This window comes from Triticum urartu, chromosome 6A, assembly GCF_056163025.1.
Source record: "Triticum urartu cultivar PI428250 chromosome 6A, HENAU_Tu73, whole genome shotgun sequence".
Lineage (NCBI taxonomy): Eukaryota > Viridiplantae > Streptophyta > Magnoliopsida > Poales > Poaceae > Triticum > Triticum urartu.
In genome coordinates this window covers 184,347,279-184,356,928 of record NC_141878.1, presented here as the reverse complement: position 1 = coordinate 184,356,928, position 9,650 = coordinate 184,347,279, and the positions used below count along the sequence as shown (strand labels likewise).

Genomic DNA, 9,650 nt, shown 5'->3' with positions numbered 1-9,650 from the left:
CCGGCGAGTTGTAACTGGCAACTCAATAATTACTCGGAATGCCCAACTGGCCACCGGCAGGATCTACCAAACACGGCCTGGAATTTAGCATGTGAGAGACGTGTGTTTTCAACGTGTACATCATTCTCAGTCAAGCTGGTTCACCGCAACGAGTACCAGGGACGCAAGTGGATCATGAACCGATAGTAAACATTCGAACTAAATTAGCCATTTTCTCACGAACAAAGTGATTAACGGGCGACCTTGTAACTTTGTTGTGGTTAACGAAGGCAGGGGCGTACGGCACGCAAGTAAAGCCTGTGTGACTTTCAAAAAAAAAGAGTAAAGCCTGTGTGGAAAGGGTGCGGAAGCAACGGAAGAATCTCATTTGACCAAGTTAACTAGTACTACTCCTCAGTCAAACACAAAGCACAAAATCACTGTGCTACTAAAAAGAATCGCTTTCGCCCCCGCCGTTCGCGAGCACCGGCAGCCTCGCCCTCGCGCTCACCTTTCTTTCACCTGCCCCCGTTTTTTGGGTCAAATCAAATCAGAAGCGCTGGGAGCCAAGAGCGAGCGAGCGAGCCAACCCAGAACCCAACCAAAATTTAAGACGCGAGCAGAGAGAGAGAGAGTTAAGTCTTGCCGACCCCATTGCCACGCCGCATCCAAATCTGCTGCCGGGACGACGCAAGGCACCCCCCTTCTCTCTCCTCTTTCCGCTGCCTGGCTAGCTGTTTGCGCCGCGCACGTTAGCTGTACCCCGCTGCGCTGCCCTGCCGCTGCTCTCGGTGAGTGGGAGGAGAGAGAAGCCATCCGTCCGCGCCCATGGTGATCCCCGTGTCCTAGCCGCCTGGCCTGGACCGGCGGTACAAGCCACCGAGGAGGCCCCCGGGAAAGGCGCGTGGGTTTTGTCAGGCGAGAGCGAGAGTCCCGCTGCTGGTGCTGGGGGAGCGGGCGGGGGATGGCGGCGGCCGCATTGGCCGGGCTCCTCGTCGCCCTCGCGGCGGCGACCGCGGGGGCCACCACCGAGTCCTCCGACGGTGAGCGCCTCCGCCTACGTCTCCGCTTCCGATCCCGACTTTTTTTTTTCTGTTGATCTCTCGCGCGCGTGTCGGTGGGCGCGATAATTAATGATGCCTGGGTCCCCGCAGCCGCCGCTCTGGGGAATCTCTACACCTCCTGGAACAGCCCGCCGCAGCTGGCCGGCTGGTCGGCCGGCGGCGGCGGCGACCCCTGCGGCGCGGGGTGGCAGGGCGTCTCCTGCACCGGCTCGGGCGTCACCGAAATGTAAGCATCCATTCTCGCACGCCTCAACCCGTTGATTTGTTTTTCTTTTCGGCCGGTGATTGAGTTTTGCCAGTACCCCGTGCATCCTAAGCCCGTGCTTCTTGTCTCGTATCCAACAGCAAGCTTCCCGGGACAGGGCTGAACGGCTCTCTGGGCTACGAGCTCTCCAATCTGTTCTCACTCAAAACATTGTGAGAGCTCCCCACAACTCGCCCACTGTTCTCGTTTTTCTTCTTCTCTTTGTGCATCATGTTGACCCCCGTTCCGTTACTTGCAGGGATTTGAGCAACAACCAGATTCAAGGTTCAATTCCTTACCAGCTGCCACCGAATCTCACATATCTGTATGTATCCTACCTGGCATAATCTGTTACTGCATTTGTTTGTGTCGGTGGTTTCACTCTGAATGTGGTGATGCAGGAATCTGGCGACCAATAATTTCTCTGGCAATCTCCCATACTCCATATCCAACATGGCTGCAATTGAGTACCTGTAAGAAAATACGTTCCTCGCAACTTTTTCGGTTTTATATGCACGACTATGAATGTGTTAGCATTCAGTTCTGCTGGCAATGTCTGATCGCGGTTAACCTTTCTATGCAGCAATCTCAGCCACAACTCACTGGCTCAACAAATAGGCGATTTGTTTGGAAACCTCAGCTCACTTTCAGAGTTGTAAGGCATCTTCAAACTCTGCTCTTTTTTTTTTGCAAACTACTATGAATTTATAAAAATGTGATTAGGCAATTTTGTCATCCACACACTTTCCGGATACTTTTCCCACAACGTGGCACCTATGTCTTCTGGAACCAATATAGTTCAAACTTCATTTTTTAAGAGCATAGATGATGTAAATTAATATAACTCATTTGCTGGCTTCACAGTTCATATGAAACCCTCTCAATCCACCAATAACTCCCATAGTCCCATCTCCCAGCATCTCATTCCCACCCTGTCACAGAGGGCACCCATCCCTTCTCAGTACAATCCTTTCACTACCCCTACTACCTAATCATCTCTGTTTTGACATGCACTTGTACCCTTCAAACATGTAATGGTCATAAAATCACCTTCTGGTTGGTACTGACGTACATACTCTTACCTTTAGTTCCATAAATCCATCTAATGCTATTTATACTGCATTACAGGGACGTGTCTTTCAACAAACTGACAGGGGATCTTCCAACTTCTATTGGCTCTCTATCAAATATTTCTAGTCTGTAAGTATTGAGTGATTTTCTTAAGAGCACAATTTGACTTTATGTTCAACTTTTTAGCCCTGGTTGCAACATTCTAACACATTTTGCAGCTATATGCAAAACAATCAGTTAACAGGTTCTGTCAATGTTCTAAGTGGTTTAGGCCTTACTACCCTGTAAGCGAGTTTTCATTTTCAGGCAGCAATTTAACTCGTCCTGTTGTTTGCTTGATAAAATGCTAACCTAGTTTTCATTTTTGACAGAAACATTGCAAACAACAATTTCAGTGGCTGGATACCAAAAGAATTCAGCTCAATCCCAGACGTGATGTATGCCCCAGAACGCTTTACTCCCCCCCCCCCCCCCTCTCTTCCCTTCTCTGTAGGCTTAGTGGATATCCTTGGTAGAACATTCTAATAACTTGTTGCAATTACAACTGTAGACTTAACGGAAACTCATTCCTGAATGGACCTGCTCCTCCACCACCACCTTTCATGCCACCACCCCCTAGAAAGCCGCGCAGTCGTCCTAACCGTTCTGGGGGAAGTGGAAATGCCCCAAAAGGCTCTGAGAGCTCCACTGGTCAAGGTGGCAAGAATGGTCTGCAGACAGCTTCGCTTGTGGGGATAATTGTTGGCTCAGTACTTGCTGCTTTGTGTGTGCTTCTTCTTTTGGTATTATGCATTCGCAAATCTCGGAAAAGGAAGGATGATAGCAGCACGGAATCCAAAGATTTTGTAGGTCCACTATCAGTGAACATAGAGGAAGGTACTGCACTTTCTTATGCTCGCATGTTTTCTTGCTGCTGTATTTTACTAGTATAATCTCATGCTATTTTCAATCAGCTGAGATACTGACGTTAGCTTAAGGCAACCGTAAAACTGAGTGCTGTTTGATTGGGTCCGAAACCGGTGTATGTATCAGTAATGAAAATCATGTTCTTCTACCTTCAATAACCCAGTTTCACAGGCCAAGCCATATCATTGTAAGATAATTGAGTTCTGACCATCCGTAGAGCCTAAGTGTCATTTAGTGCCTTTTGCCTGCATAATCAAAACTCACATGGCACACTATGATTCACGATGCAACCTCCGGCACAAGGTAGTACATTACTAGCCTTTGACATCAAGATCAGTTTAGTTTTGCAACTAGTTTTTGAGGCACGGCACTAAATCTAGTAGTGAAGAGCTTGAAATCTTGGATAGTCTGTAATATGCACTCAATAGATCTAATGGTGGCACATAAAAACTGCAACCCCCCCCCCCCCCCCCCCCCCCAATTTCGCTCGTTTGATAATCTTCCGTATTTTAACTGAATTGATTGCACACTCGTCAGTCATAATTCAGATTTTTACCTTCCATCTGTGTTTTTGTTTTGTAGTATCTAACAGGGAAATCCCAGAGCAAGGTCTTGAAAATACGGCTATGAAAGTCCTGCCTGCTGAGAAAATGACTCCCGAGAGGGTTTATGGTAAAACTGGTTCTATGAGAAAGACAAAGGTTCCCATAACTGCAACACCTTACACCGTGGCTTCCCTCCAAGTTGCGACGAATAGCTTCTGTCAAGATTCCCTTCTGGGAGAGGGTTCACTTGGTCGTGTTTACAAGGCTGATTTCCCCAATGGAAAGGTAAAATATGCTTCCTGCCGTTTTAAATGAGTTATAGAACCCTACCAGGAATAACAAGTCCTTGTTATTACTCATAAACGTCAAGTTTGTGGGTGACTGAATCAGCTCTATTCCCATTTTTTGCCAATCTGGAGTGCGAAACTATTTTATGCATTTTGAACTTGAGCATTATGAATATAGCAGATTATTCATTTACCATGGTTAATCAAATAAGAATTGGTTACACTGCCCAGGCGATTATTGTTTTCTAGCATGTTTACTATAAAATGCATCAAATGTAAGAATATAAGAGGTTTTTAATACATACACCCTCTTCCTCTTTTCCCCCTCTGTAATGCTGTGCACTCCAGCTGAATTCTATGCCACTTTTGCAGGTTATGGCTGTTAAGAAGGTAGACAGTGCCGCTATTTCCTTGCAGGAAGAAGATGATTTCCTTGAGGTTGTATCAAGTATGTCACGACTTAGGCATCCAAACATCGTGCCACTTACAGGGTACTGTGTGGAGCATGCGCAAAGGCTTCTTGTTTATGAGTACATTGGAAATGCAACGCTGCATGATATGCTGCACTTCTCTGATGAGATGAGCAGAAGACTTACATGGAACATCCGTGTAAGAATAGCACTAGGCACTGCTCGGGCATTAGAGTAAGTTACTTTAATCCCTTGCTATTTCTGAAGGTTCTAGTGGATGACACATATAATGTTAACGTTTTCCAAATCTTTGTATAGATACCTGCATGAGGTGTGCTTGCCATCTGTTGTTCATAGAAATTTTAAGTCCGCAAACATCCTACTTGATGAAGAGCATAATGCACATTTATCTGACTGTGGGCTCGCTGCCTTGACACCCAATACCGAGAGACAGGCAAGTATCACAAATACATCCAAGTACCGAGATAGTTATCAAATGGCACCTGTAGGTGTAACCTGCACTAACTACTTGGTTTGTCGTTCCAGGTTTCTACTGAAGTGGTTGGCTCATTTGGATACAGTGCCCCAGAGTTTTCCATGTCAGGAATTTATACTGTAAAGAGTGACGTGTACAGTTTTGGAGTAGTGATGCTAGAGCTATTGACCGGAAGGAAGCCACTAGACAGGTATATACCCTCTAGCTTCTATTCTGATCCTGTTGTGTTACACCTTATAATTAGTAAAAATGACCTTTGTACGGCTGTTGCAGTTCTAGAGAGAGGTCAGAACAGTCTCTTGTTAGATGGGCTACGCCTCAGCTTCATGACATCGATGCACTTTCTAAGATGGTTGATCCAGCATTGAACGGAATGTACCCTGCGAAATCACTCTCCCGCTTTGCAGACATAATTGCACTCTGTGTTCAGGTACCGTCTTTCTTTGGGACAGATATTCAGTTGTATGGCAGCATTTAATAATTTATACAGTTTTGCTAAAGCACATGATGTGCTATAAGTATTGCACATCTAAGTCTAGATGTGCTATAAGTATTGCACATCTAAGTCCTATGTCATTGATCTTATGTTGAGATTCGTGTAGATATTTTCTTTTTCTTTTTTCTCTTTCTCTCTATGCTTAATTCACTCACTTAGATGTGCAATAACTAGAGCACATCTAGATGTGCCCTAGACACACCCTTATTTATAAAAGAAGAAAAAACAGTCTTATAGTTTATTCAAATTCTTGCAATCTTACGTGGCTAATCTGATTAATATTGCAAGTACTAAATTACTTGATCTATGTTTGAGTTGCTTCGATTTACAAAGCAAATGCATGTGTCATAAAGTTACCCTGGCTCATTTCTTAGAATTTATTCTTGGCATATTTTGCCTCATGTATTTCATGTCAGGGGCATATCCTAATACCTAATAATTGTTTCTGTGATTTCTTTGTGCAGCCGGAGCCAGAGTTCCGTCCTCCTATGTCTGAGGTTGTCCAGCAACTTGTGCGCCTGATGCAGAGAGCTAGCATAGTAAGGCGGCAATCAGGCGAGGAACTTGGGTTTTCTTACAGAGCTCCAGAACGCGAAGGAGATGCGAGAGACATTTCCTTCTGAGCATTTTCTTGAATGGCAAAAGTGAAAAGGAGGTCTGAGGGACAAATACAAGAATTGGGTGACTGCACATGAACTGGATACATGAGTTGTTCAGACGGTTGAGGATCAAATGAATTTGAGAAGATAATTTTGGTATTTACATTGTTCAATTATGCTCATTCTTCTCTTCATTTTGTTCGGGGTAGTCTACTTCACAGTTAAACTGTGTTCTCAAATCAAGGGCGTGTACAGCATGTTAGTCGGGGTAGAGAAAAGAAATGTTAATGCAACAGGATAACTCTGTTGGATGTCAAACAAGTACATACCTTTTCCTTGGCATTGCGTTCCATCCTACTTCATGTTCTTACTGTATAGGCTAAAATTTCTATGATTATGCGACCTTTTGTAAGTAATTTATGGGAAAACTTTGATCTGTGTTTGTCCACCATGACATATAATACATGGAGTGAGCGATACCTCAGTATATGAACTATACATCTCAATAGCGTACGTAGCAGCAGCAAGAATTGTATTGTTACATCTCTCTGGAGGTCCTAAGCTGCTGTTGCTAGCAGTGCTATTTAAATCCTCCTCTTTGCCATCATAGATACGTACATTTGAGAAAAGCTATGCCAAAATCAAAGATCCCCATGAAGATCTTGAGATGAGAAATGCAGGTACATACATACCCTCTAAGTCATCACCTATCCTTGTCCTGTATCAAGTTGCCGACCATCTTGGCAAGAGGCACGGTGCCCTTGGCCATGATCTCCAGCTTCGACGTGTTGGAAGCGTGCGCGAACAGCGAGAGCCCGAACATCAAGAGCTCGGGCAGGAACAGCCTCGACGAGAGGAAGCCGTGCCAGTAGTGCGGCTCGAGGTCGAAGAACGCGTTGAAGAAGCGTCGTGTACCTTGGAGGTCCAGCTTGAGCAGGACGTCCATGCCGAAGCAGAAGAATTCCCTCTGCCGCCGCCTGTCCGTCGGCCACAGCTCCTTCCACACCTCGGCGGCGAGCGCGTCCCCGGCGATGCCGCCGTTGCCGGTGTCTAGAAACCGCACGATGGAGTCTGCCACGATGGGCGCGGTCGCCAATGTGCGCGCCACCATGTACCCTGTGGAGGGATGCACCATCCCGGCCGTGCCGCCGATGCCTACCACCCTCTGCGGCAGCACGGGCAGCGGCCCGCCCATGGGGATCACGCAGCGCTCGTCCTCCTCGACGCTCCTGATGCGAATTCCCAGGTGCCTCAGCCGCGCGGCCATGCGCTCCTGGATGTCGTCCATGGAGAGCCCCGGGCGCGCGACCAGCGACGTCTCCTCGAGGAAGATCCTGGTGGGCGAGAAGGGCATGGCGTAGAGGAAGGTGGGCACGCGGCTGTTGCGTTCCTTGATCGCGGACCCCTCGGGGAGGTGGGAGTCGCGCCAGTCCATGAAGAGCATCTTGTCGATGTCGAAGGGGTGCTCGTCGACCTCGGCGAGGATGCCGTAGGCGACCTGGTATCCCGGGTTGTAGGGCTTGTCGTACTGCACGAGGCAGCGGGAGAAGCCGGTGGCGTCGAGGACGACGGTGGCCGGGACGGCGACGCCGTCGTCGCAGATGAGGAGGGAGGAGGCCTCGTTGTGGACCACCTTGGCGACCTTGGCCTGGTGGAAGCGGACGCCGTGGGCGATGCAGCGGTCCATCATGGTGGACTTGAGCTTGCGGCGGGCGACGCGGGCGTAGGGGCGGTGGAGCGACTTGGAGGTGCGGTCGTCGATGAAGACGGAGGCGGAGGGCCAGACGGTGTCGAGGCAGTCGGAGAGGCCCATGGCCTCGAACTCGTCCACCCAGACGCCGTAGTTGTTGGGCCAGACGAGGCCCGGGGAGGGGTCGATGGAGACGACGGAGAGGCCCGCCTCGGCGACGCGCTGCGCCACGGCGAGCCCCGCGGGCCCGCCGCCCACGACGGCGAGGTCGACGGGCCGGGAGCGCGCCGGGTCGTAGCGGGGCAGGTCGAGGGACAGCAGCTCGGGCCGCGGCGGCGGGGCCAGCGAGCGCAGCGCCTGCCCCGCCGACACGGACGCCGTGGCCCTGCAGACGATCGCCGCCCGCCCCGGCGGCGCGGGCCGCGGGGCCTGCGGCGGCCGGCAGGCGTGGTGGGCGCGGAGGAGGAGGGCGGTGGTGGCCATGGGAGGTGGGGATTCGCTGCCGCGGCGTGGCCGTGTAATCCTGAGTCGATAAGCTACTTATTGTAGAGTGGGGGCGGGGCGAGGGAGAGAGAGGTGAGCTGAGGGCGGAGTGGTGGGGAGCCACCACACCACTGCCTGCCGTCCGTGGCCGTGGGTGGCGGATTCCACCGGGTAGATCCTGTGAAGGTGGTGCGAGCGTCGGGACAAGAGGTGGAGGGGAAACCCATCTCGGTTCCGCAGCCGCCAGCACAAAATACACATGGACTGGATTGGATATGCTTGTCTCTCTTCAAAACCTCCAAAATCCGTCGGAGCAGTGCGCTGCTAGAGCGGAAGGAGGATCTGGGGAATAGGATGCGTGTTAGTTCGGCAGTGGCTGGGCTAGCGATCAGTCGGTGTCAGGACGAGTACGGACTGCAGCTTGAAATCGACATGATAGGCCGTAGTGAATTCTCCCCCCAAAAAGGATTACAGTACTGTATTTACTTCACAAAATACACCACATTTAGCAATAGACGAGATGACACTAATGTGGTATCTAGTAAAAGGGAAACAGAAGTTATACCTTTGATTTGACAATTTCATTAAGAGTTTCGAACAAACCGGCCGATCCATGCGATAACAGACATCGATCGGGTCTCTTTCATTCACAGGAAGGATTTTCACATCGACTTTGGAGAATTGGAATCTTTAGAAGAAGAAGAAAAAACTCTATATCAGTCGTGTGATCTGTATTGCCGAGTCCTAAATATTTTCTTCAAAGGATCCTTTTACATTACATTTGAAATTTTTCATTCACTCAAACCTCTTGGAAAATCTCTTTTGTGTTTCAAGTTTTTCGATCGAACAAAAACTAAGGCAAATACATTCATGCAATATTTGAGTGGGCATGACGTTGCAGTCATGCACTTTTTATTCTTGTGATTTCGTGATCCCTCAAATCAAAGAGCCCAAAGTACCATTGATAGAAGATCAGTTCGCATGTATCAGCAAAGCTTGTGGTTGCTCGACTATGATATGATAAACCGAAATGACATCTTAGCCTCTATGTGGGTTTTGGTGATAATGATGAATGACTAGGGGACTAATTGTATTTATAAGTGTAAGAAAAGTTTTTAGTCATATGAAAATAATGTAAAAGTGGCCGGTGTTGGAAATATGTCTTGGAGGCAATACTATTGTATTATTATATTTCTCTGTTCAGAATTAAGAGTATATATTCTATGCTATAACTGCTATGGTCCTGGAATATGCGATTCAGTGGAAAACTCATATGCACGTGTGGAATGATAAACGGTAAAATAAGATTCCCTAATCTCGCCTCGAAGACTAGCTCAAGTGTTGTTGGTGATCACATTTTTTGGATCTTAGGATATCATT

General features: G+C 48.4%; 2 protein-coding genes across 2 annotated transcripts; one reads left to right on the top strand and one right to left on the bottom strand.

Moving 5' to 3' along the window:
• The first annotated feature begins 564 nt into the window (after window positions 1-564).
• On the top strand, window positions 565-6,465 carry LOC125512114 (protein STRUBBELIG-RECEPTOR FAMILY 8). Its single transcript, XM_048677179.2, has 16 exons — window positions 565-1,022; window positions 1,134-1,269; window positions 1,389-1,460; window positions 1,547-1,612; window positions 1,689-1,760; window positions 1,871-1,942; window positions 2,416-2,487; window positions 2,577-2,642; window positions 2,730-2,795; window positions 2,909-3,234; window positions 3,847-4,094; window positions 4,469-4,740; window positions 4,825-4,960; window positions 5,053-5,192; window positions 5,276-5,432; window positions 5,963-6,465. The coding sequence occupies exons 1-16, from the start codon at window positions 944-946 to the stop codon at window positions 6,119-6,121; spliced, it is 2,139 nt and encodes a 712-aa protein (XP_048533136.2). The 5' UTR covers window positions 565-943; the 3' UTR covers window positions 6,122-6,465.
• A 68-nt stretch (window positions 6,466-6,533) lies between these two features.
• Window positions 6,534-8,408, bottom strand: LYC (lycopene cyclase). The gene has a single exon (XM_048677180.2). The coding sequence runs from the start codon at window positions 8,268-8,270 to the stop codon at window positions 6,801-6,803; it is 1,470 nt and encodes a 489-aa protein (XP_048533137.1). The 5' UTR covers window positions 8,271-8,408; the 3' UTR covers window positions 6,534-6,800.
• Between the last annotated feature and the right edge of the window lie 1,242 nt (window positions 8,409-9,650).

Bases quoted from the DNA above. Each gene is read 5' to 3' on its own strand.
- LOC125512114 (XM_048677179.2), top strand. From the start codon at position 944: ATGGCGGCGGCCGCATTGGCCGGGCTCCTCGTCGCCCTCGCGGCGGCG. The intron at 1,023-1,133 runs GTGAGCGCCTCC...GGGTCCCCGCAG, and splicing joins CACCACCGAGTCCTCCGACG to CCGCCGCTCTGGGGAATCTC. The intron at 2,643-2,729 runs GTAAGCGAGTTT...CATTTTTGACAG, and splicing joins GGTTTAGGCCTTACTACCCT to AAACATTGCAAACAACAATT.
- LYC (XM_048677180.2), bottom strand. From the start codon at position 8,270: ATGGCCACCACCGCCCTCCTCCTCCGCGCCCACCACGCCTGCCGGCCG.